General features: G+C 37.3%; 1 protein-coding gene and 1 long non-coding RNA gene across 4 annotated transcripts in view; one reads left to right on the top strand and one right to left on the bottom strand.

The window, feature by feature from the left end:
* The first annotated feature begins 767 nt into the window (after window positions 1-767).
* The window catches only part of LOC114153739 (uncharacterized), a 34,154-nt gene continuing 7,459 nt past the window's right edge, over window positions 768-27,462 (top strand). Inside the window, exons 1-5 of one of the 3 annotated variants that reach the window (XM_028032479.1) lie at window positions 787-902; window positions 1,001-1,067; window positions 5,553-6,152; window positions 6,953-22,603; window positions 24,428-25,658. In XM_028032479.1, the coding sequence (XP_027888280.1) occupies window positions 5,619-6,152; window positions 6,953-22,603; window positions 24,428-25,528 (17,286 nt within the window). In that variant the 5' untranslated portion in view covers window positions 787-902; window positions 1,001-1,067; window positions 5,553-5,618 and the 3' untranslated portion in view covers window positions 25,529-25,658. Of the gene's footprint in view, window positions 903-1,000; window positions 1,068-5,552; window positions 6,153-6,952; window positions 25,659-27,462 lie in introns of those variants that run through there. The other 2 variants (XR_003597392.1, XM_028032478.1) reach the window with 2 other exon arrangements.
* On the bottom strand, window positions 2,925-4,986 carry LOC114153759 (uncharacterized). The gene is made up of 2 exons (XR_003597395.1): window positions 4,684-4,986; window positions 2,925-4,350 (listed from the first exon to the last, which is right to left on the bottom strand). It is a non-coding gene; the product is annotated as an uncharacterized LOC114153759 (long non-coding RNA).

Consider the following 27,462-nt stretch of genomic DNA (forward strand, 5'->3'; position numbering starts at 1 on the left):
TGAAACAAACTTGGGTTCTGCAGCAGGACAATGATCCTAAACACACCAGCAAGTCCACCACTGAATGGCTGAAGAAAAACAAAATGAAGACTTTGGAGTGGCCTAGCCAAAGTCCTGACCTGAATCCTATTGAGATGTTGTGGTATGACCTTAAAAAGGCTGTTCATGCTCGAAAACCCTGCAATGTAATTCAATTAGAACAATTCTGCAAAGATGAGTGGGCCAAAATTCCTCCAGAACGCTGTAAAAGACTCATTGCAAGTTATCGCAAACGCTTGGTTGCAGTTGTTGCTGCTAAAGGTGGCCCAACCAGTTATTAGGTGTAGGGGGCAATCACTTTTTCACACAGGGCCATGATGGTTTGGATTTTTTTTCTCCTTTAATACTAAACACCTTCATTTACAAATTGCATTTTGTGTTTACTTGTGTTGTTCTTGACTATTTTTTAAATTGGTTTGATGTTCCGAAACACTTAAGTGTGACAAACATGCAGAAAAACAGGAAATGAGGAAGGGGGCAAACACTTTTTCACACCACTGTAGCACATTTGAGTATATATACATATATATGTGGGTGCATGTGTGTTTGTGTGTGTGTGTGTGTGTGTGTGTGTGTGTGGGTGGGTGGGTGGGTGGAAGGTGGGGGCAGGGGGATCGCGTGCGGGCGTGTGGGTGTATGTGTGTGTGTATGTTTATGCCAGTCATGTCCCTCGGTTATCAGCAGAATCCAGACTTGGTGAGCATGACGTTTCAGTTTAGAAACAGCCACCAGGTTCCAATCATTCAAGCACCTTCTCAGTACTAAGGACACACCTCCAAATGTACAAGTTTTAGAGCAGACGTATGAGCAGCCTAACACGCATACCAGTACTCTATTGACAGATGAAATGCAGCATCATTTTGGTAAGTTTATAAAATGGAAATGGAACAACAACTGAGGTACAAAAAATAATACTTTTGGATAATTTTCGGATTTATTTTTTTTTATAATTTCTACTCAGGTCTGTATTGTGATGGGATCACCTTTGAATTTGTAACTTTGGAGCATGGCTATCTTTGGAGAAAATGGTGAGTTTTCATAATCTGATAGATCTGGAGCAACATGGAAAGGGCACATACTGCCAAGTCAACATGTAACAATCTGGCAAACTGCTTTTAAACAAAAACTGCCATTTAAAAGCTGGTTAAGTGAGTACAATTATGAAGCTAGCTTTTTGCACTTTTTATACAGCAATTGTACATTTCTCCATATACATACATGTTTTTCTGTTGAAATACAAGACAGTTAAGTCCAAAATTATTCATATTGCTAATTTCATCCAAAGTAGAAATTTGTTTTTGATTGGAAATGAGACAGTAATCTCTCAAAATGTGATAAAACATTGTAAAAGTGGTGTCAATATTTGAACAAATAATATACGTTATTTTGTTCTTACGAAATAACAACTGCTGTAAAATTTAAATATGATTCACAATGAACTATCGCATAAGCAGACCTGATTGAAATATTATTCCCAATATTAGTTTTAATGTCAGACCATTCCTGACAGACCGAATTCTTTTATTGTGTATGTGTTGAGATCCATCTCCAACACACATAAAATAGTTTACACATCTCTAAATATGCGTGTCCAACTACCAGTCATATATAATGCCTAAAAACAATTAACAGTTAAATGTGAAGGACTTCCTGGGATCAGGCTATGGTCCTCTTCATGACATTAATCTTGCCCAGTCATAATAAATGTTGGACTCTAGGAGAGGGAACCAGGTATTTGGAGTATTTGAGCATAGTACATTATTTTGAGTTTTTTGCTTTATAAACTTGGGAGAGAAGGGATGGGCTGAAAATGTAGCCAATACAATAAGATGCATGTTATTGAGTGTGAGCCTGAATTCCACCCAGATTAAAACGGAAGAGCAAACAAGCAAACTCCTCACAGAAAATCCTCTCTTACTTTTACAGTAGTGATGTCCAAATGTTTTGCCATGGGAGCCCAAAATGTCAAGTTGAAAGTACTTAGGGATTCACAATATTTTGTATTCTTTTTTTTTTTTTTTTCAAAATTACAAAGACTTACTTTTTTCAATTCAGTAATAAATGGATGCGTCTAATAAGTGTGAATGTTTGTGGACCTTTTTACTATTGAGTTTAAAGTCAAAACATGGCTGATAAAAGATAAACAATTTGCTTTGCACTGTATATTTTCCATTTTAAGGAGATTTTAATTTGTCTGTTCCTACTTTAAAAGGCCATGGATCAGTAAAAATTGCACACTAGCAGTTTTGGACACTGCCACTTTAGTGATTTCAATACTAACTTATACACTTTTGAAAATTTTAATATGAAAATAAAATCATCCCACTTTTACAACTTGCCACCAATTGTGCCTCTGATGTGCTGAAATAAAAGATACAAAATTGGCATGACTTCCTTAGGTCGTCCTTGTGAAATATTTTTGGAACAATTTGGTCAAACATACCAAGTCAATGACCCAGAAGTCATTAGACTTTCCTCTACTGTGGAGCATGTTTTTGCAAATGGTTAATAATACAATCTAGTTATAGAAACACCCAGCAAGGTAACACTTTATTTGATGGGGTGTGAATAAGACTGTCATGACACTGTCATAAACATAACAGCTGTCATGAACATGAATATTTATGACTGTTGTCATAAAGTGTCATTTGGTAAATCATGACACTTTTAATACAAAGTTGATATTATTCAAAATGTCTTTATGACTTGTCATTAATCTAGACAAAAATGTCTTTGTTATGGCAATTTGACATTAACCAAGAATCACCATATGTCATAGTAGTCATAATAATGTCCTTAAGTGTTATTACACTGTCAAAATCTTTAACAAAACAGTAATTAATATTTCCCCTACCTGAAATAAAGAGAAACAAGTAGGACCAACATTAAAGATTGCATTAAGCTTTATTACAATGTCAAATGATTTAATAAGAGTCATTAATAATTCCTTTTACATCAAGTGGAACAAGTAGCACACGTTATGAAGATGTCATTAAGTGTCATTACAGAGTCATTACTATTAACACTTGCCTCAAATAAGGTGAAACTAGTAGCAACGATTATAAAGATGTCATTCAGTGTTATTACAGTGTCAAATGCTATGCTAACAGTCATTAATGTTAAGTCTTAACATTAATGAAGTGAAGTGGAGCACACTGAGCCACTTATAACTACCAACATAGCTATAGAACAAACCCTTTGTATATTGGAATAAAACAAAATATTACCTGTTCTTCAAACAGAGAGTTTAACTTCTGGTCAGCATATTGTAATTCTGAAATACTGATTAAAAAACTAAAACAGAATTACTTATTCTTTAACTTATGAAAAAGGGTTCTTTCAACAGTCCTAACATCTTTTTTTTTGCTTTGATTGCATCAGCCATCTCCTTTGTTATAGCCTTCCTGTAATGCTCTGAAAACAGGGAGATCTTCTTTCCTGGAAACAGTTCTTTGAAAGTGTCCGGAAATGCTCAGAAATTATAGCTGTTCTTGCAATGGTTGTGGTCAATGTTAATCATGGTGAAAGCCTCTTCATGAATTCAAACTTGGTCAATCTCTTCTGGACATTCTCATAGTGGGTGATGACTCAATCCACTGTGGTCACTTAAAAAAACAAAAAAAAAACAAATAAAAAAACAATGTTATCTTAATTCATTATTTATTTAAGTACCATTCCAAGAATCTCCCTTGCTGCACACTGTAAGAATAGTAGACTGGCAGACAAATGTCAAGTTGACATGACTGGTTGTTATAAAGTGTAATATAATGATTTTTTTAATACAAGAAGCATAATGACTAGAGCTGAACAAAATTATTCTGTTCAAGTTTGGCAGAAGTTCATACAGACTGCCACTGTTGTTCAAAATGCATCATTTAATGTATAGTTTTAGGCACATGAGTGTATCTTTTCACTTAATGAGCATTCAAAATTATTTCCAACCAGATACTCTGGCTTGTCGATGTTTTCAAGAGGTTTATTAATAAATAATTAGATTAAACACCAGTTTTACATTTGACAACAATAGTTGTCTAAACGTAACTTAATAACTCAGCTGGTGAATGTTGATTACCGTACTGCTCCTTATTCCCCACTTACCTTTCCCTTTCATCCTCCTTCACCTGGAGAAAATAGTAACACAAAAATGACTTAAATAATTTTATTGGGGAATATTTCATCTGCTTCTTTCTCTTTGGTCAAACAGAGACTTCTTCCTCTGGTGCCTGGTCCTCATTATCACCCTCCACAGCGTAGCATGTCTTCATTAGCCACATTTGTCCCCCCATCATGTGTCCTTAGGATAAAATTGGTCTTCATGTGGATAAAGTCGGCAAAGCAAAGAACACAAGGACCATGTTACATCAGTCAAGTTGCTAAATAATGCACATAAATGATAACTTTGACTAGCATATTAGCTTTTAATTTGCTAGATTAAAATTGGAGAGAAAAATCAATTTGCCTGCCTTTAAAATATGTTTAAGGTTAACGGATAATCTTACAGTTATGGAGTTTAATAACTTTAGCTGACATTAGCTTACAGAAAGGTAGGGTTGGATTGATTTGCTCATAGCTAACATTACAAAGAAAGAGAACATATTCAATGTTATTTTCTCAAAGAAAATGTAAAGTTAATTAGACACATACCTCATATATATTAGGTGACAAACTTCAGCATCTTTTTAAACAGGAAGTTTGGCTGTTATAACTTGTATTAGGTTGGCCCCACAAGACAAGTACAACTCACAACGACAAAGTCAAGATTTCTTCTTCATCAACACACTTGAACGCCTGTTCGTGCACTGCTGCCTCTCTCTGGTGGAGATGGTGTACTACACTACTTAAAACAGCCTTAAATAATGTTTCAAAAGCAAAGCAAAGCTTTTGAAACAGTGCTTTGTAGACATCTTGATGTAAAACTTTAGGATCAATTAAATTAAGAAATTTAAGACTAAACAAAATGGCAGAGCAATATATTATTACCACATAAAGCTACATATTTTTTTTAATTTAATCACTAATACTTTTATAACAAATTTATGTCAGATCATGATTTCTTGGTTAATGTCAAGTACTCATAACAAAGACATTTTGAATAATGTCAACTTTGTATTAAAAGTGTCACGATTTACCAAATAACACTTTATGACAACAGTCATAAATATTTATGAAGACTTTGTCTTCATAAATATAAATCACAAATATAAATGAAATCATAAATATAAATATTTATGACTGTTGTCATAAATATTCATGACAGGTGTTATGTCATGTTTATGACAGTGTCATGTTAGTCTTATGCACACCCCGTCAAATAAAGTGTTACCCAAAGGGTAAAGAAGAGCCTAATGTAATCAGAGTGTTCCCTGTAATAACATAATAACTGCAATTATTATGTTTATGTGCACCACAAGATACAGTCTGTAAATATGATGAGAAATTACACTGCAGCAATGTACTAGTTTCTCATCAGTGTTTTAGTTTTTCCTAATCTCTTTCTAATTTCTTTTTAACAGAATGTTTTTAACACCAAAACAATATGAAGAAAATGGAAAACTGACTGCAGATACATAACAAAAAAAATGAATATAGAATGCAAAAGAGACAAAATGGAAGGACAAAAGCAACTCGTGAGCCAAGTAGCTGAAGATGTTAAGCATCTTTGGGAAAATATGAGAAGAGAGAAAGGTAGAATCAAATATTTGAAGAAAAAAGCGAGGCCTGACATGCAGAGAGTAATTTTTGAACCAGATGAAATCAGAGAAATGTTGCATATGATTAGAGAAGACACAAAACTTTGCAAGAAACACTTTTTTGAAGAAAAGACCCAAATGAAATGGATGAGTTTTCAGGCTGAGAAAAGGAGAAAAAAGCTTGACCAGACGTTGGAGAGAATAATTCAAGAAAGTGATCAGTTAGACATTCTGAAGAAAAAAATGGACCAGCAAAGACAAGAGACTGAAAAAAAATGGAGAGAAATATTGACTTTACTTTTGATTTCAGAAAAAATAAAAAATAATTTAGAAAAGTCTACTGAGGAAATTAGAAGCACAAATGAGGAAATGCTCAAAACCCAACAGAAGATCAAAAAGAGCACTGAAATAAAAACATACATGGTAAGTCTTTTTTTAATTTTGCTTTATCAGCATTAAGTCAAACATTTTAAAGGTTATTTAAAAAAATACAGAAGTGTAAAGGCATTTTAAAAAAAAGTTTTTTTAGTATCTGTGCTTTTCAAGTTTAATTTTGGAGAACAGGGTTGCAACTTCTTCAGTCTTTAAATACAGTTACTGCCTTTATTGAAATATTCTGATAACATGAGATCTTTGCTTTTTCTCCAATGTACATTTATTTAAGAACATTTTTTTTACAGTACAACAGGGAAAATCTTTATATGACCAATTACACATATTCTAGTCTCGAGTTACTGGCTATTTTAGCTTTGTTGTGTGAACAGGCTCTAGGTTTGGAATTCAGATTGCAAACAGATAAGATGTACTAATGAAACAGAGCTTAGAGACAGAACACACAGCATACTACCTTCAACTAGGAGAACATTTGGAAATTAAATTTTGGAAATCAAGCCAGCAAATGCCTAGTTGTAAGAAAATGCTTTCCAGGGCCAAGAAAGTGCAAAAGAAATGTCTGCATAGTAATTTTGGTCATTGCAAACTTTTTTTAAAAACAACTTGAAGTGGATAAGCTCTGTATTTTGTCTTCAACTGAAAGTGAAAAGCAACTGAGGGTTGTAGATAATTATTAGTTCTAACTTAGAAGATAATATTTGGACAATTTTACACTTCTATCCTCTAAACTCCCACATTTTGAGGCCATTTCTGACAGACACTATGCCTCTTTTTACTTGAAAGTTTTTGAAGTTTAAAACATGCTAATACATCTGTGTTGCTATGTTTAGGACAGGTTGGCATGCATAAAGAACCAGATCAACGAATGGAAATTGACACAGCTTCCAGTTACTTCCGGACTTCTGAAAGAAAAACTTGAAGGCATCCATAGAGAAGTAAGATTAGAAATTTTGACTGACACAGCAAAAAAATCAGATGCAGAAAAAAATCCTTTGGAGAACATTAGAACATCAGAAGGTTATGTAATTGAAGAAAAGACAGAAATCCATGAGAAATTTTTAAAACATATTAGTCAGAGAGAATCATTTCCACAAGAAATACAGACATTGGAAAAGCAGCTATATAAACTAAATGAGCAAGAGGAAGTCTTAAAGGTGCAAATTAAAACAAATATTAGAAAATTGCAAGATAAAACTCAAAAGATGAAAAGTATTGTCACAGAATTAGATGAAATACAGTGTCAGAAGGAAGACGCTGAAGTTATAATCAGGGAAATGGGGACTGGAGAAAGTAAACTGGTGCAGGAAGTACAACAGAGGGGTTATCTGACGGAGAGAACAAATGTTTTTAGGAAACAAATAATGCAGACTGACCTGGAAGATCAGACAAAAACTACTAATGTTGAGCAAAAACCTGATAAAGTGGAAAAGTGGAAAGAAGATCCTCAGGCACTTGATAAAGAGACACAAGTATGCTCTGATGGAAAGTATCTTCGACTCACTGATTTACAAAGACTCTGGGCTGAGATATATCGAACACAGCAAGTCATAAAATTGATCAAACCAGAAATTGGGTGCCAAGATGGAACAGGTAATGAGACCAAAGACCTTGTTGATAATGAAATCAAGGGACTACTGCAAGATCTCAGACAGTTTCGGAAGCTTTTGGAAATGGAAGTGGGGCAGAAGAGACTGAATCTCAATGTAGATACATGCATTCAGAAACGTACAATGAAGAAAAAGAGAAGAGAACTGGATTTTAAATTGGAGAATATTTTACGAGAGAGGGATGAATTAGAAATGCTAAAAACACAAATACAAAGAAAATCTGAAGGGACTCAGCGGCAGTTGGAAAAGATTCTAAAATGTCAAAATGACATTGAAAAAATAGCTGGTAAGGCCAAGGAGAGAAGCAAACTAATAATGTGTAATATGAAAAAGAGTGATGCTAAAGTAAGAATGATTGAAGACCTAAACAAGAAGATTGAAGCTTCAAAACAACGCTGGAACGAAATGTACCTTTCAACCTCTCAGCATAAAGCTTTAACTGAAAAACTAAAGACTGAACTTGGACATGAACACGAAAGAGAATCTCTATTTGAAAGAGAAAACAGAAAGAGATCTGAGAAATTTGCAAGGGACCAATCATTCACAAGTAAAAAAGCAACACAAGCTGAAGAAACATTTGAAGAATTATTAGTACTCACACCACATCAAGAAAGACTGACTGAGGAAATAAAACTGATAATAAATCAATTTAATCATAGAAAATGTAATAGAGAGGAGCAAAACCTAGAACTAAGTGAAAGAGTGATACAAGAGATATTAAGAAAAGTAAGTGAGATGTTGGCACAAGAGACTGGAACTGAACATAATAAAAAGCCTTTGTTAAGTGAAACAAATGAAAGACAAAAACAGCAAATGACTGAAGGGCAGCACAGCATTAAGACTAGAGAAATAGGAGAAATGGAGGTGCTGAATACCGAGCTGGAAATCAAAAGAAAAGAAAATAATGCCATTTTAAAACAAATGGTGAGAGAAGGGGAAAAGAATGAAAGAATGATGAATGAAATAAAAGAAGCAAAGATATCATTTAAGAGGGAGGTACAAATAAGGAGGAGAGAACTAGACCAAACACTGGAGAAAATCAGAAAAGAGAAGGATGAATTAGAGATGTTGAAATTAAAACTGAGACAGCCAAAGGCAGCAATGTTCCATGACAACCAAAATGCACAAGAGCAGAGGACAGTTGTCTATGTTTCGAGTGAAAATGAACCAAAGGATTTGGAAAAGAATGGGTGGAAAATCACAAACACCCAATATGAAACGTTACCCATATCACCAGGACTTAAAAGTACAATCAATAATATTCGAGACCTAGGAGTAAAGATCTATGGCTATTTAGAAACACTTAAAAGTGAAATATGTCAATTTCTCAAACATCAAAATGTTGATTTAGACAAAAAGAGAGAAGTACTCACAGCATTAACAGCTGAGAACAACACAGTAAAAGAAAACATAATCAGAATCAAATCCTTGATAGGAACTGAGAAAATGACCAAACAAGCTACAAGGGATGTGGATGAAACATGGAAACTCAGGAAGGGTACGCATAAGCAGGAGTGTAGGATCAAATCGTTCACAACTACACAAAAAGCACAAAAGCGAAAAGCATTAATGACTGAAATGATGACTGACGAAACAAAACAACAGAAACAGAAAAAAAGAAAGGATGCTAAAGACCCATTTGGAGAAATTAATAAAAAGATAAAAACTGACAATCTGGAAAAACATGTGAAAACACACATGGAAACTCTTCAAGTACTGATGAAAGAGATAACTGTGAAGAACAGAAAAAAAGGAACAGAGTTATATAAAATTCAAGCAACTCATAAATCACTTTCAAACATGTGTATGGAATTAGAAGTCAATAGCGTGAAATTGGTGAAACTGATAGATATTATAAAAAATATAAAAGAAAGGGTATTACAACATGAAAACCATGTCCCTGCAACACGGAAAGAAAAGGCAGAAATACCAAAGACCAAAATAAAACAGAAATTAGAAGAAGCCAACAGCTCATTTGCAGAGACCAACAAAGAAAAAATCAAGCTCGATATCCAGACAGAGCGCGCAATACTGCAACAAGAAAAACAAGATATTCAAGAAGAAAGAGAGAGAATAAACATCACAGAGGCTGAACTAGACCAGAAGGCAGAAGAAGCCAGCAGTTGCTTGGCAGAGATCAACAAAGAGAAAATCAAACTAAAACATTTGTCAGTTTCAGTCCAAAGAAATCATGAAAGACTTCAAGACATCATGTACACGATTGCCATAAAACAACAAGGCAGAGAGAGGAAAGATCATCTGTTCCAAACACAAACACAGGACCTACAATCTAAAAGGCATCAACTACAGAAAGAAAGGGAAGAGATGCAGCTTTTGATGACAACTGTTAGTAAGATGAGAGAGTGGACTAAAGCTGCGATGATCACCACCCAAAAGGAAAAGCAGCAAGTGGATTATAGGAGGATGCACAAGCCAGAAGAAGAAATGCTTTCAATCCAGAATCTAGAACTTGAGAGAGAGAGGTCTGGGTTGACACCAAGAGAGGACAGTGGCTTGGATGAAAGTCAAATAACAGAACGTCAGCAAGGACAGATCCAATACATCAAAGAGAAACTAAGGGAAAACATCAAAGTGAAAATGGTCCAGCTACAACAAAGGATTGCAGGTGTAGAAAACCTCTCTGTTGGTTTGGGACAGAAGCTTCTTTGTCTTGTGGAACAGAAGGAAAATGTGGCTGGTTATAAAGAGGTATTTGAAAGAGAAAAGAGAATTCTGAATCGTCTCCTTTGTGATACACTAAAACAAAGAGAAGATATGGAAAACCGTTGGAAGCAAACAATGAATCGGGAAAAAGAAAAAGTTACTTCTCTTGAAGCAACCCTGAAAAAAGAAAAGCAGGACCTGGAACTAGAGAAAGAAAAGATGTCGAAAGATGAGCTGGTCTTGGAGCTGATTAGGAATGGCATCCAGAAACAAAGTGAAATATTACAACAAGACATTCAACAACATGAGCAAGAGTTGGAAAGCACAATGGTGGAACTGCACAAGAAGACAGAAGAAACCAAGAATCTCTTTGATGGAATCAAAAAAGAGAAATCTAAACTCAAAGATCTTAACCTTTGTCTGAAAACACAAGGCGATCAACTGAAGGTTCTCATGAACGCAATCAGTTCAAAACCACAAGAACAAGAAGGAAAAGGCCCAGGAATTCTCACACAAACACAAAATCTGGATCTCTGTAGGAAAAAAATACAGGAGAAAAGACAAGAGCTGGAGGTTTTGATGAAGAATGCTAACAGCATGAAGGAAAAGGTTAAAGATTCCATGAGCAGTGTCCATAAAGACATAGAACAAATGATCTCCATGAAGAAGAACATTGGAAAAGACAGAGAGAAACTGTCAAGTGAGAAGAAGCGCCTGGAAAGAGAATTGTCAGAGTGCAAAATGAGACAAGAGGAACTCTTGGATGTAATGAAGTCAACAGCAAACCTAAGACTAACACTACAAGGAGTAAAAGACAAAGTGTGTGACTTGACCAATGTTAAAATGAGAAGATTACACAAAGGTCATGAAGATGCACAGTTATTATGTATTTCACTGGAGAAGAATGTTTCAACTATTGGTGACCAGATGAAAACACTAACTCCTTACAAAGAGGTAGTTGAAAGAGAAAAGATCAATCTAACAGCCATCATGTCTTCCATGAGGAATCAAAAAGAAGTGATGGAACATCAATGGAAGCAAATGGTGGACATGGATAAAAAAGATCTAAACAAAAGGAAGGAAGAACTGAAACGGGAAACACAGAATCTGCAAAGAGTGGCTGACAAAGTAGACAAAGAAAAAGAGGCCTTGGAAGTGACGATGTCCAACATCCAGACAGAGCGCGCAATACTGCAACAAGAGAAACAAGATATTCAAGAAGAAAGAGAGAGAATAAACATCACAGAGGCTGAACTAGACCAGAAGGCAGAAGAAGCCAGCAGTTGCTTGGCAGAGATCAACAAAGAGAAAATCAAACTAAAACATTTGTCAGTTTCAGTCCAAAGAAATCATGAAAGACTTCAAGACATCATGTACACGATTGCCATAAAACAACAAGGCAGAGAGAGGAAAGATCATCTGTTCCAAACACAAACACAGGAACTACAATCTAAAAGGCATCAACTACAGAAAGAAAGGGAAGAGATGCAGCTTTTGATGACAACTGTTAGTAAGATGAGAGAGTGGACTAAAGCTGCGATGATCACCACCCAAAAGGAAAAGCAGCAAGTGGATTATAGGAGGATGCACAAGCCAGAAGAAGAAATGCTTTCAATCCAGAATCTAGAACTTGAGAGAGAGAGGTCTGGGTTGACACCAAGAGAGGACAGTGGCTTGGATGAAAGTCAAATAACAGAACGTCAGCAAGGACAGATCCAATACATCAAAGAGAAACTAAGGGAAAACATCAAAGTGAAAATGGTCCAGCTACAACAAAGGATTGCAGGTGTAGAAAACATCTCTGTTGGTTTGGGACAGAAGCTTCTTTGTCTTGTGGAACAGAAGGAAAATGTGGCTGGTTATAAAGAGGTATTTGAAAGAGAAAAGAGAATTCTGAATCGTCTCCTTTGTGATACACTAAAACAAAGAGAAGATATGGAAAACCGTTGGAAGCAAACAATGAATCGGGAAAAAGAAAAAGTTACTTCTCTTGAAGCAACCCTGAAAAAAGAAAAGCAGGACCTGGAACTAGAGAAAGAAAAGATGTCGAAAGATGAGCTGGTCTTGGAGCTGATTAGGAATGGCATCCAGAAACAAAGTGAAATATTACAACAAGACATTCAACAACATGAGCAAGAGTTGGAAAGCACAATGGTGGAACTGCACAAGAAGACAGAAGAAACCAAGAATCTCTTTGATGGAATCAAAAAAGAGAAATCTAAACTCAAAGATCTTAACCTTTGTCTGAAAACACAAGGCGATCAACTGAAGGTTCTCATGAACGCAATCAGTTCAAAACCACAAGAACAAGAAGGAAAAGGCCCAGGAATTCTCACACAAACACAAAATCTGGATCTCTGTAGGAAAAAAATACAGGAGAAAAGACAAGAGCTGGAGGTTTTGATGAAGAATGCTAACAGCATGAAGGAAAAGGTTAAAGATTCCATGAGCAGTGTCCATAAAGACATAGAACAAATGATCTCCATGAAGAAGAACATTGGAAAAGACAGAGAGAAACTGTCAAGTGAGAAGAAGCGCCTGGAAAGAGAATTGTCAGAGTGCAAAATGAGACAAGAGGAACTCTTGGATGTAATGAAGTCAACAGCAAACCTAAGACTAACACTACAAGGAGTAAAAGACAAAGTGTGTGACTTGACCAATGTTAAAATGAGAAGATTACACAAAGGTCATGAAGATGCACAGTTATTATGTATTTCACTGGAGAAGAATGTTTCAACTATTGGTGACCAGATGAAAACACTAACTCCTTACAAAGAGGTAGTTGAAAGAGAAAAGATCAATCTAACAGCCATCATGTCTTCCATGAGGAATCAAAAAGAAGTGATGGAACATCAATGGAAGCAAATGGTGGACATGGATAAAAAAGATCTAAACAAAAGGAAGGAAGAACTGAAACGGGAAACACAGAATCTGCAAAGAGTGGCTGACAAAGTAGACAAAGAAAAAGAGGCCTTGGAAGTGACGATGTCCAACATCCAGACAGAGCGCGCAATACTGCAACAAGAGAAACAAGATATTCAAGAAGAAAGAGAGAGAATAAACATCACAGAGGCTGAACTAGACCAGAAGGCAGAAGAAGCCAGCAGTTGCTTGGCAGAGATCAACAAAGAGAAAATCAAACTAAAACATTTGTCAGTTTCAGTCCAAAGAAATCATGAAAGACTTCAAGACATCATGTACACGATTGCCATAAAACAACAAGGCAGAGAGAGGAAAGATCATCTGTTCCAAACACAAACACAGGAACTACAATCTAAAAGGCATCAACTACAGAAAGAAAGGGAAGAGATGCAGCTTTTGATGACAACTGTTAGTAAGATGAGAGAGTGGACTAAAGCTGCGATGATCACCACCCAAAAGGAAAAGCAGCAAGTGGATTATAGGAGGATGCACAAGCCAGAAGAAGAAATGCTTTCAATCCAGAATCTAGAACTTGAGAGAGAGAGGTCTGGGTTGACACCAAGAGAGGACAGTGGCTTGGATGAAAGTCAAATAACAGAACGTCAGCAAGGACAGATCCAATACATCAAAGAGAAACTAAGGGAAAACATCAAAGTGAAAATGGTCCAGCTACAACAAAGGATTGCAGGTGTAGAAAACCTCTCTGTTGGTTTGGGACAGAAGCTTCTTTGTCTTGTGGAACAGAAGGAAAATGTGGCTGGTTATAAAGAGGTATTTGAAAGAGAAAAGAGAATTCTGAATCGTCTCCTTTGTGATACACTAAAACAAAGAGAAGATATGGAAAACCGTTGGAAGCAAACAATGAATCGGGAAAAAGAAAAAGTTACTTCTCTTGAAGCAACCCTGAAAAAAGAAAAGCAGGACCTGGAACTAGAGAAAGAAAAGATGTCGAAAGATGAGCTGGTCTTGGAGCTGATTAGGAATGGCATCCAGAAACAAAGTGAAATATTACAACAAGACATTCAACAACATGAGCAAGAGTTGGAAAGCACAATGGTGGAACTGCACAAGAAGACAGAAGAAACCAAGAATCTCTTTGATGGAATCAAAAAAGAGAAATCTAAACTCAAAGATCTTAACCTTTGTCTGAAAACACAAGGCGATCAACTGAAGGTTCTCATGAACGCAATCAGTTCAAAACCACAAGAACAAGAAGGAAAAGGCCCAGGAATTCTCACACAAACACAAAATCTGGATCTCTGTAGGAAAAACATACAGGAGAAAAGACAAGAGCTGGAGGTTTTGATGAAGAATGCTAACAGCATGAAGGAAAAGGTTAAAGATTCCATGAGCAGTGTCCATAAAGACATAGAACAAATGATCTCCATGAAGAAGAACATTGGAAAAGACAGAGAGAAACTGTCAAGTGAGAAGAAGCGCCTGGAAAGAGAATTGTCAGAGTGCAAAATGAGACAAGAGGAACTCTTGGATGTAATGAAGTCAACAGCAAACCTAAGACTAACACTACAAGGAGTAAAAGACAAAGTGTGTGACTTGACCAATGTTAAAATGAGAAGATTACACAAAGGTCATGAAGATGCACAGTTATTATGTATTTCACTGGAGAAGAATGTTTCAACTATTGGTGACCAGATGAAAACACTAACTCCTTACAAAGAGGTAGTTGAAAGAGAAAAGATCAATCTAACAGCCATCATGTCTTCCATGAGGAATCAAAAAGAAGTGATGGAACATCAATGGAAGCAAATGGTGGACATGGATAAAAAAGATCTAAACAAAAGGAAGGAAGAACTGAAACGGGAAACACAGAATCTGCAAAGAGTGGCTGACAAAGTAGACAAAGAAAAAGAGGCCTTGGAAGTGACGATGTCCAACATCCAGACAGAGCGCGCAATACTGCAACAAGAGAAACAAGATATTCAAGAAGAAAGAGAGAGAATAAACATCACAGAGGCTGAACTAGACCAGAAGGCAGAAGAAGCCAGCAGTTGCTTGGCAGAGATCAACAAAGAGAAAATCAAACTAAAACATTTGTCAGTTTCAGTCCAAAGAAATCATGAAAGACTTCAAGACATCATGTACACGATTGCCATAAAACAACAAGGCAGAGAGAGGAAAGATCATCTGTTCCAAACACAAACACAGGAACTACAATCTAAAAGGCATCAACTACAGAAAGAAAGGGAAGAGATGCAGCTTTTGATGACAACTGTTAGTAAGATGAGAGAGTGGACTAAAGCTGCGATGATCACCACCCAAAAGGAAAAGCAGCAAGTGGATTATAGGAGGATGCACAAGCCAGAAGAAGAAATGCTTTCAATCCAGAATCTAGAACTTGAGAGAGAGAGGTCTGGGTTGACACCAAGAGAGGACAGTGGCTTGGATGAAAGTCAAATAACAGAACGTCAGCAAGGACAGATCCAATACATCAAAGAGAAACTAAGGGAAAACATCAAAGTGAAAATGGTCCAGCTACAACAAAGGATTGCAGGTGTAGAAAACCTCTCTGTTGGTTTGGGACAGAAGCTTCTTTGTCTTGTGGAACAGAAGGAAAATGTGGCTGGTTATAAAGAGGTATTTGAAAGAGAAAAGAGAATTCTGAATCGTCTCCTTTGTGATACACTAAAACAAAGAGAAGATATGGAAAACCGTTGGAAGCAAACAATGAATCGGGAAAAAGAAAAAGTTACTTCTCTTGAAGCAACCCTGAAAAAAGAAAAGCAGGACCTGGAACTAGAGAAAGAAAAGATGTCGAAAGATGAGCTGGTCTTGGAGCTGATTAGGAATGGCATCCAGAAACAAAGTGAAATATTACAACAAGACATTCAACAACATGAGCAAGAGTTGGAAAGCACAATGGTGGAACTGCACAAGAAGACAGAAGAAACCAAGAATCTCTTTGATGGAATCAAAAAAGAGAAATCTAAACTCAAAGATCTTAACCTTTGTCTGAAAACACAAGGCGATCAACTGAAGGTTCTCATGAACGCAATCAGTTCAAAACCACAAGAACAAGAAGGAAAAGGCCCAGGAATTCTCACACAAACACAAAATCTGGATCTCTGTAGGAAAAAAATACAGGAGAAAAGACAAGAGCTGGAGGTTTTGATGAAGAATGCTAACAGCATGAAGGAAAAGGTTAAAGATTCCATGAGCAGTGTCCATAAAGACATAGAACAAATGATCTCCATGAAGAAGAACATTGGAAAAGACAGAGAGAAACTGTCAAGTGAGAAGAAGCGCCTGGAAAGAGAATTGTCAGAGTGCAAAATGAGACAAGAGGAACTCTTGGATGTAATGAAGTCAACAGCAAACCTAAGACTAACACTACAAGGAGTAAAAGACAAAGTGTGTGACTTGACCAATGTTAAAATGAGAAGATTACACAAAGGTCATGAAGATGCACAGTTATTATGTATTTCACTGGAGAAGAATGTTTCAACTATTGGTGACCAGATGAAAACACTAACTCCTTACAAAGAGGTAGTTGAAAGAGAAAAGATCAATCTAACAGCCATCATGTCTTCCATGAGGAATCAAAAAGAAGTGATGGAACATCAATGGAAGCAAATGGTGGACATGGATAAAAAAGATCTAAACAAAAGGAAGGAAGAACTGAAACGGGAAACACAGAATCTGCAAAGAGTGGCTGACAAAGTAGACAAAGAAAAAGAGGCCTTGGAAGTGACGATGTCCAACATCCAGACAGAGCGCGCAATACTGCAACAAGAGAAACAAGATATTCAAGAAGAAAGAGAGAGAATAAACATCACAGAGGCTGAACTAGACCAGAAGGCAGAAGAAGCCAGCAGTTGCTTGGCAGAGATCAACAAAGAGAAAATCAAACTAAAACATTTGTCAGTTTCAGTCCAAAGAAATCATGAAAGACTTCAAGACATCATGTACACGATTGCCATAAAACAACAAGGCAGAGAGAGGAAAGATCATCTGTTCCAAACACAAACACAGGAACTACAATCTAAAAGGCATCAACTACAGAAAGAAAGGGAAGAGATGCAGCTTTTGATGACAACTGTTAGTAAGATGAGAGAGTGGACTAAAGCTGCGATGATCACCACCCAAAAGGAAAAGCAGCAAGTGGATTATAGGAGGATGCACAAGCCAGAAGAAGAAATGCTTTCAATCCAGAATCTAGAACTTGAGAGAGAGAGGTCTGGGTTGACACCAAGAGAGGACAGTGGCTTGGATGAAAGTCAAATAACAGAACGTCAGCAAGGACAGATCCAATACATCAAAGAGAAACTAAGGGAAAACATCAAAGTGAAAATGGTCCAGCTACAACAAAGGATTGCAGGTGTAGAAAACCTCTCTGTTGGTTTGGGACAGAAGCTTCTTTGTCTTGTGGAACAGAAGGAAAATGTGGCTGGTTATAAAGAGGTATTTGAAAGAGAAAAGAGAATTCTGAATCGTCTCCTTTGTGATACACTAAAACAAAGAGAAGATATGGAAAACCGTTGGAAGCAAACAATGAATCGGGAAAAAGAAAAAGTTACTTCTCTTGAAGCAACCCTGAAAAAAGAAAAGCAGGACCTGGAACTAGAGAAAGAAAAGATGTCGAAAGATGAGCTGGTCTTGGAGCTGATTAGGAATGGCATCCAGAAACAAAGTGAAATATTACAACAAGACATTCAACAACATGAGCAAGAGTTGGAAAGCACAATGGTGGAACTGCACAAGAAGACAGAAGAAACCAAGAATCTCTTTGATGGAATCAAAAAAGAGAAATCTAAACTCAAAGATCTTAACCTTTGTCTGAAAACACAAGGCGATCAACTGAAGGTTCTCATGAACGCAATCAGTTCAAAACCACAAGAACAAGAAGGAAAAGGCCCAGGAATTCTCACACAAACACAAAATCTGGATCTCTGTAGGAAAAAAATACAGGAGAAAAGACAAGAGCTGGAGGTTTTGATGAAGAATGCTAACAGCATGAAGGAAAAGGTTAAAGATTCCATGAGCAGTGTCCATAAAGACATAGAACAAATGATCTCCATGAAGAAGAACATTGGAAAAGACAGAGAGAAACTGTCAAGTGAGAAGAAGCGCCTGGAAAGAGAATTGTCAGAGTGCAAAATGAGACAAGAGGAACTCTTGGATGTAATGAAGTCAACAGCAAACCTAAGACTAACACTACAAGGAGTAAAAGACAAAGTGTGTGACTTGACCAATGTTAAAATGAGAAGATTACACAAAGGTCATGAAGATGCACAGTTATTATGTATTTCACTGGAGAAGAATGTTTCAACTATTGGTGACCAGATGAAAACACTAACTCCTTACAAAGAGGTAGTTGAAAGAGAAAAGATCAATCTAACAGCCATCATGTCTTCCATGAGGAATCAAAAAGAAGTGATGGAACATCAATGGAAGCAAATGGTGGACATGGATAAAAAAGATCTAAACAAAAGGAAGGAAGAACTGAAACGGGAAACACAGAATCTGCAAAGAGTGGCTGACAAAGTAGACAAAGAAAAAGAGGCCTTGGAAGTGACGATGTCCAACATCCAGACAGAGCGCGCAATACTGCAACAAGAGAAACAAGATATTCAAGAAGAAAGAGAGAGAATAAACATCACAGAGGCTGAACTAGACCAGAAGGCAGAAGAAGCCAGCAGTTGCTTGGCAGAGATCAACAAAGAGAAAATCAAACTAAAACATTTGTCAGTTTCAGTCCAAAGAAATCATGAAAGACTTCAAGACATCATGTACACGATTGCCATAAAACAACAAGGCAGAGAGAGGAAAGATCATCTGTTCCAAACACAAACACAGGAACTACAATCTAAAAGGCATCAACTACAGAAAGAAAGGGAAGAGATGCAGCTTTTGATGACAACTGTTAGTAAGATGAGAGAGTGGACTAAAGCTGCGATGATCACCACCCAAAAGGAAAAGCAGCAAGTGGATTATAGGAGGATGCACAAGCCAGAAGAAGAAATGCTTTCAATCCAGAATCTAGAACTTGAGAGAGAGAGGTCTGGGTTGACACCAAGAGAGGACAGTGGCTTGGATGAAAGTCAAATAACAGAACGTCAGCAAGGACAGATCCAATACATCAAAGAGAAACTAAGGGAAAACATCAAAGTGAAAATGGTCCAGCTACAACAAAGGATTGCAGGTGTAGAAAACCTCTCTGTTGGTTTGGGACAGAAGCTTCTTTGTCTTGTGGAACAGAAGGAAAATGTGGCTGGTTATAAAGAGGTATTTGAAAGAGAAAAGAGAATTCTGAATCGTCTCCTTTGTGATACACTAAAACAAAGAGAAGATATGGAAAACCGTTGGAAGCAAACAATGAATCGGGAAAAAGAAAAAGTTACTTCTCTTGAAGCAACCCTGAAAAAAGAAAAGCAGGACCTGGAACTAGAGAAAGAAAAGATGTCGAAAGATGAGCTGGTCTTGGAGCTGATTAGGAATGGCATCCAGAAACAAAGTGAAATATTACAACAAGACATTCAACAACATGAGCAAGAGTTGGAAAGCACAATGGTGGAACTGCACAAGAAGACAGAAGAAACCAAGAATCTCTTTGATGGAATCAAAAAAGAGAAATCTAAACTCAAAGATCTTAACCTTTGTCTGAAAACACAAGGCGATCAACTGAAGGTTCTCATGAACGCAATCAGTTCAAAACCACAAGAACAAGAAGGAAAAGGCCCAGGAATTCTCACACAAACACAAAATCTGGATCTCTGTAGGAAAAAAATACAGGAGAAAAGACAAGAGCTGGAGGTTTTGATGAAGAATGCTAACAGCATGAAGGAAAAGGTTAAAGATTCCATGAGCAGTGTCCATAAAGACATAGAACAAATGATCTCCATGAAGAAGAACATTGGAAAAGACAGAGAGAAACTGTCAAGTGAGAAGAAGCGCCTGGAAAGAGAATTGTCAGAGTGCAAAATGAGACAAGAGGAACTCTTGGATGTAATGAAGTCAACAGCAAACCTAAGACTAACACTACAAGGAGTAAAAGACAAAGTGTGTGACTTGACCAATGTTAAAATGAGAAGATTACACAAAGGTCATGAAGATGCACAGTTATTATGTATTTCACTGGAGAAGAATGTTTCAACTATTGGTGACCAGATGAAAACACTAACTCCTTACAAAGAGGTAGTTGAAAGAGAAAAGATCAATCTAACAGCCATCATGTCTTCCATGAGGAATCAAAAAGAAGTGATGGAACATCAATGGAAGCAAATGGTGGACATGGATAAAAAAGATCTAAACAAAAGGAAGGAAGAACTGAAACGGGAAACACAGAATCTGCAAAGAGTGGCTGACAAAGTAGACAAAGAAAAAGAGGCCTTGGAAGTGACGATGTCCAACATCCAGACAGAGCGCGCAATACTGCAACAAGAGAAACAAGATATTCAAGAAGAAAGAGAGAGAATAAACATCACAGAGGCTGAACTAGACCAGAAGGCAGAAGAAGCCAGCAGTTGCTTGGCAGAGATCAACAAAGAGAAAATCAAACTAAAACATTTGTCAGTTTCAGTCCAAAGAAATCATGAAAGACTTCAAGACATCATGTACACGATTGCCATAAAACAACAAGGCAGAGAGAGGAAAGATCATCTGTTCCAAACACAAACACAGGAACTACAATCTAAAAGGCATCAACTACAGAAAGAAAGGGAAGAGATGCAGCTTTTGATGACAACTGTTAGTAAGATGAGAGAGTGGACTAAAGCTGCGATGATCACCACCCAAAAGGAAAAGCAGCAAGTGGATTATAGGAGGATGCACAAGCCAGAAGAAGAAATGCTTTCAATCCAGAATCTAGAACTTGAGAGAGAGAGGTCTGGGTTGACACCAAGAGAGGACAGTGGCTTGGATGAAAGTCAAATAACAGAACGTCAGCAAGGACAGATCCAATACATCAAAGAGAAACTAAGGGAAAACATCAAAGTGAAAATGGTCCAGCTACAACAAAGGATTGCAGGTGTAGAAAACCTCTCTGTTGGTTTGGGACAGAAGCTTCTTTGTCTTGTGGAACAGAAGGAAAATGTGGCTGGTTATAAAGAGGTATTTGAAAGAGAAAAGAGAATTCTGAATCGTCTCCTTTGTGATACACTAAAACAAAGAGAAGATATGGAAAACCGTTGGAAGCAAACAATGAATCGGGAAAAAGAAAAAGTTACTTCTCTTGAAGCAACCCTGAAAAAAGAAAAGCAGGACCTGGAACTAGAGAAAGAAAAGATGTCGAAAGATGAGCTGGTCTTGGAGCTGATTAGGAATGGCATCCAGAAACAAAGTGAAATATTACAACAAGACATTCAACAACATGAGCAAGAGTTGGAAAGCACAATGGTGGAACTGCACAAGAAGACAGAAGAAACCAAGAATCTCTTTGATGGAATCAAAAAAGAGAAATCTAAACTCAAAGATCTTAACCTTTGTCTGAAAACACAAGGCGATCAACTGAAGGTTCTCATGAACGCAATCAGTTCAAAACCACAAGAACAAGAAGGAAAAGGCCCAGGAATTCTCACACAAACACAAAATCTGGATCTCTGTAGGAAAAAAATACAGGAGAAAAGACAAGAGCTGGAGGTTTTGATGAAGAATGCTAACAGCATGAAGGAAAAGGTTAAAGATTCCATGAGCAGTGTCCATAAAGACATAGAACAAATGATCTCCATGAAGAAGAACATTGGAAAAGACAGAGAGAAACTGTCAAGTGAGAAGAAGCGCCTGGAAAGAGAATTGTCAGAGTGCAAAATGAGACAAGAGGAACTCTTGGATGTAATGAAGTCAACAGCAAACCTAAGACTAACACTACAAGGAGTAAAAGACAAAGTGTGTGACTTGACCAATGTTAAAATGAGAAGATTACACAAAGGTCATGAAGATGCACAGTTATTATGTATTTCACTGGAGAAGAATGTTTCAACTATTGGTGACCAGATGAAAACACTAACTCCTTACAAAGAGGTAGTTGAAAGAGAAAAGATCAATCTAACAGCCATCATGTCTTCCATGAGGAATCAAAAAGAAGTGATGGAACATCAATGGAAGCAAATGGTGGACATGGATAAAAAAGATCTAAACAAAAGGAAGGAAGAACTGAAACGGGAAACACAGAATCTGCAAAGAGTGGCTGACAAAGTAGACAAAGAAAAAGAGGCCTTGGAAGTGACGATGTCCAACATCCAGACAGAGCGCGCAATACTGCAACAAGAGAAACAAGATATTCAAGAAGAAAGAGAGAGAATAAACATCACAGAGGCTGAACTAGACCAGAAGGCAGAAGAAGCCAGCAGTTGCTTGGCAGAGATCAACAAAGAGAAAATCAAACTAAAACATTTGTCAGTTTCAGTCCAAAGAAATCATGAAAGACTTCAAGACATCATGTACACGATTGCCATAAAACAACAAGGCAGAGAGAGGAAAGATCATCTGTTCCAAACACAAACACAGGAACTACAATCTAAAAGGCATCAACTACAGAAAGAAAGGGAAGAGATGCAGCTTTTGATGACAACTGTTAGTAAGATGAGAGAGTGGACTAAAGCTGCGATGATCACCACCCAAAAGGAAAAGCAGCAAGTGGATTATAGGAGGATGCACAAGCCAGAAGAAGAAATGCTTTCAATCCAGAATCTAGAACTTGAGAGAGAGAGGTCTGGGTTGACACCAAGAGAGGACAGTGGCTTGGATGAAAGTCAAATAACAGAACGTCAGCAAGGACAGATCCAATACATCAAAGAGAAACTAAGGGAAAACATCAAAGTGAAAATGGTCCAGCTACAACAAAGGATTGCAGGTGTAGAAAACCTCTCTGTTGGTTTGGGACAGAAGCTTCTTTGTCTTGTGGAACAGAAGGAAAATGTGGCTGGTTATAAAGAGGTATTTGAAAGAGAAAAGAGAATTCTGAATCGTCTCCTTTGTGATACACTAAAACAAAGAGAAGATATGGAAAACCGTTGGAAGCAAACAATGAATCGGGAAAAAGAAAAAGTTACTTCTCTTGAAGCAACCCTGAAAAAAGAAAAGCAGGACCTGGAACTAGAGAAAGAAAAGATGTCGAAAGATGAGCTGGTCTTGGAGCTGATTAGGAATGGCATCCAGAAACAAAGTGAAATATTACAACAAGACATTCAACAACATGAGCAAGAGTTGGAAAGCACAATGGTGGAACTGCACAAGAAGACAGAAGAAACCAAGAATCTCTTTGATGGAATCAAAAAAGAGAAATCTAAACTCAAAGATCTTAACCTTTGTCTGAAAACACAAGGCGATCAACTGAAGGTTCTCATGAACGCAATCAGTTCAAAACCACAAGAACAAGAAGGAAAAGGCCCAGGAATTCTCACACAAACACAAAATCTGGATCTCTGTAGGAAAAAAATACAGGAGAAAAGACAAGAGCTGGAGGTTTTGATGAAGAATGCTAACAGCATGAAGGAAAAGGTTAAAGATTCCATGAGCAGTGTCCATAAAGACATAGAACAAATGATCTCCATGAAGAAGAACATTGGAAAAGACAGAGAGAAACTGTCAAGTGAGAAGAAGCGCCTGGAAAGAGAATTGTCAGAGTGCAAAATGAGACAAGAGGAACTCTTGGATGTAATGAAGTCAACAGCAAACCTAAGACTAACACTACAAGGAGTAAAAGACAAAGTGTGTGACTTGACCAATGTTAAAATGAGAAGATTACACAAAGGTCATGAAGATGCACAGTTATTATGTATTTCACTGGAGAAGAATGTTTCAACTATTGGTGACCAGATGAAAACACTAACTCCTTACAAAGAGGTAGTTGAAAGAGAAAAGATCAATCTAACAGCCATCATGTCTTCCATGAGGAATCAAAAAGAAGTGATGGAACATCAATGGAAGCAAATGGTGGACATGGATAAAAAAGATCTAAACAAAAGGAAGGAAGAACTGAAACGGGAAACACAGAATCTGCAAAGAGTGGCTGACAAAGTAGACAAAGAAAAAGAGGCCTTGGAAGTGACGATGTCCAACATCCAGACAGAGCGCGCAATACTGCAACAAGAGAAACAAGATATTCAAGAAGAAAGAGAGAGAATAAACATCACAGAGGCTGAACTAGACCAGAAGGCAGAAGAAGCACCGATGAAGATTCAGATTTTTTTTGCCTTCTTAGAAAGATTAGGACATCTTAATCTTATGACAGTTGAACTCTTCCAAAACAGTATAGACTGTTTGGAAGGAAAATGTCAAGATCTCACCCACTTTTTTTCTTCATTGAAAACCATTAGAGATGTTCATTTGATTAGAGACAGGATCCGTCGTCATTTAAACTGGATAAAACAACAAAGACAACACTTGAACCAAACTGTATGTGATAAATCAACACAAACTGTGAGTCTGAGTCATCAGAGATTGAAGACATATAAACAGAATGTGAGTCCATTTAAAATAGGTACACCTGAAATGAAGTTTCAGAATCTTAAACCTGTTGGAACTGAGTACTACCTTATTTCTAAGGAGGATGATGATTTGAAATCTCTGAGTAAATATATAACTTTTGACAGGGAATGGCCAGAACCAGCACTCGAAGATAGTAGTGATGAAGAGAACAGAAAGGAGATTGGGACTTCTCCCAGGGTTTCAACTAGGACAGAGGACTATACTAAACATCGGATAAGTAATTCCTTACAAAGGTTCTGGAAGGACACCAGAATGGAATTTAAGGAGATTAATCTGATGAAGCACAGAGATCAGGAGATTAGAAATAATTTGGATAAAAGGCTAAAAGAAATAATTCATTTTGGTAAAATAACACTAAAAGAAACACTTATGGACAATTCATTACCAGGAAACGGAACACACACATCAACTCAGGGTAACTTTGACAGTTCTACCAAATCTGCCAATATAAAATATGTTGAGCTTCAACAACTTAAGTTTCACATGCTGAGTCAGATTGAAAAACTTCAACTGAAAGAGAACACAAGTGAGACACTTGTTTCTTATGAAAAAGATAATCAAACTTTTCAGAAGGATATAACCCCAGCAAAAGTGCAAGAAATGCAAGAAATGCAAGAGCAGGACGAAGCAAGAGGGAGAGAAAATGAAGCAGTGACGTCAAGCAGACTCTTCTGTTTGCTACAACATTACTGCTGTCGCTGCAGCTGTCATTGTTGTACCTGTCGAAAGCATGTGTGCCCAAAGAAAAATGGAATCATGAATGCCTAAAGTATATAAATGTGTGCGTGTGTCTGTATGTGGGGGTGCGCGTGTGTGTGTAAGCCAAGTATTTCTGCTGGTAATTTTACTCTTAGTAAATGAAAATGTTAATAAAATTGTCATTAGCAAGACATCTTCAGAATGTTGTAAGAGCTTCTTCAGGGGTGCCCAAAGTGGGTCCTTGAGGGCCCGCATCCTGCATGTTTTAGTTTTCTCCCTGGTTTAACGCACCTGGATCAAATGATGGCTTGTTAGAAGGCCAAAGAAGAACACTGACATGCTGAAAAGTTTGTTACTACTGTTGAGGAAAAATGATTATTTTTAGTGCTTAATACAGTTAATTTTACGGCATGTGTAAAAGCTATATTCAACACTCTTATTTTGAACAAATTTCTTTATTTTGAACAGGTTTGTGTTGAGCATTCGGGATTGGGCCAGATGAGCAGGCATTCAGACAAACAGGGGCCAAATGCAGATCTCTCAATGGGCCCTCCCGCTGTGCGGCCAGAGCACATGAAGCCATAAAATTAGCATTTCCTGCAGGGCAATAAATTGAGCTTGGGGGAGAGAAGCCTGTTTTGTTCACAGAAGATCAAAAAAGTCTTCCAGAAACCAACATCTGGGATGGTGTGAAGTCTTGTCTCATGCTTCTCGGCGCCCGGGAGGGCCGTGGAGCCGCGGGGGGTCGGCACACAGCTGTTTGCTCTTTTGTTTTACCAAGAGAGCAAATGGTCTTTGATCTTTGCCGTAAATTAGGGGGAGTTCCTAAGTTTTTCTGATTGTCCAAGGTAGCTTCCAGTTGGTCAACTAGAGGAACACCTTAAGTGCATATATTAAAAAACAAAGACACACCTTTAGTATAAGACTTCGTGTCAGGAGTAAAAAATTCAGAGAGCTGCCACTATTTTTGCTTTTTTGCATCGCTCTCTCCAAAGACGCGTCTTTGTTTTGTTTTTTGTTTGTCTTTGTCTTGTCTGTCTTTGTCTGTATAAGGTAAAGAATGCATATCTCTGTTCCTCTGCAGCTTTGTTGTTGATTCATGCGTTGCTTTGTATGGGATTAAACTCTGTGATTCTGTGACGTCAACGCGCAGTGTTGTTTTTACTCTGGCTGCACGCCGCCCGCTGAGGACCCGGAAGATTAAGGAAGAGAGAGCCAAACGTTTTGTCCAAAGTTAATTTTAAATGTTTCTTCCTTAATACTACCACTAGGAAGAGAACTAAAACGTGCAGGATGCCGGCACTCGAGGACCGACTTTGAGCACCCCTGAGCTACATCATAGTGTAAATTTTGTTTTGAAAATCTTGAGTTTAAGTATTGTCTGGTGAAAACTGGTATAGAGGGGATCTTTCAGGTTAATGCAGAACACAGAGCATTAAGGCCTGAGGGACATAAGTGATCTTGCATTTTGATTTAATGATGATTAAATAATATATATACAGTATTCCTGCATTTTATTACTGATTGATTATAAGAAATGTATTCTTGTATTTTGATTTGTTAATGATTATAACAATGAGGATTTTTGTACTTTGATTTAATGATGACTATACAAAGAGTTGATATAAAAAAGTAGATCAAGAAATAAATAACACAATGAAAGAATGATGAATAGAATTAATCTCAGATGATTATTATAAAAAGTTATGTTTGAATTAAAACAGAAAGTTGATTATGTTTAATGATTTATGATAATCTACAGAATTGTAACTGAAGTAACGATACATTGTGAAGCGAAATTACATGTTTTTCTCAGACTGTGTTGCAACTAAAGTAGATGTCAAAACTGAGCTGAGCGGGGAGGCAGGGAAGTTCCAAAGAGGAAGTAAGATGTTTTCTTCAAAACTAAAATGGGGAAGTATTTTAGTCGGTGGACAGGCAGCAGAAAAAAGGAAGTAAGCAAGGCGTTGACTGCTGTGCGTAAGCCAGGCGTTGGCTGCTGT

This window comes from Xiphophorus couchianus, chromosome 11, assembly GCF_001444195.1.
Source record: "Xiphophorus couchianus chromosome 11, X_couchianus-1.0, whole genome shotgun sequence".
NCBI lineage: Eukaryota > Metazoa > Chordata > Actinopteri > Cyprinodontiformes > Poeciliidae > Xiphophorus > Xiphophorus couchianus.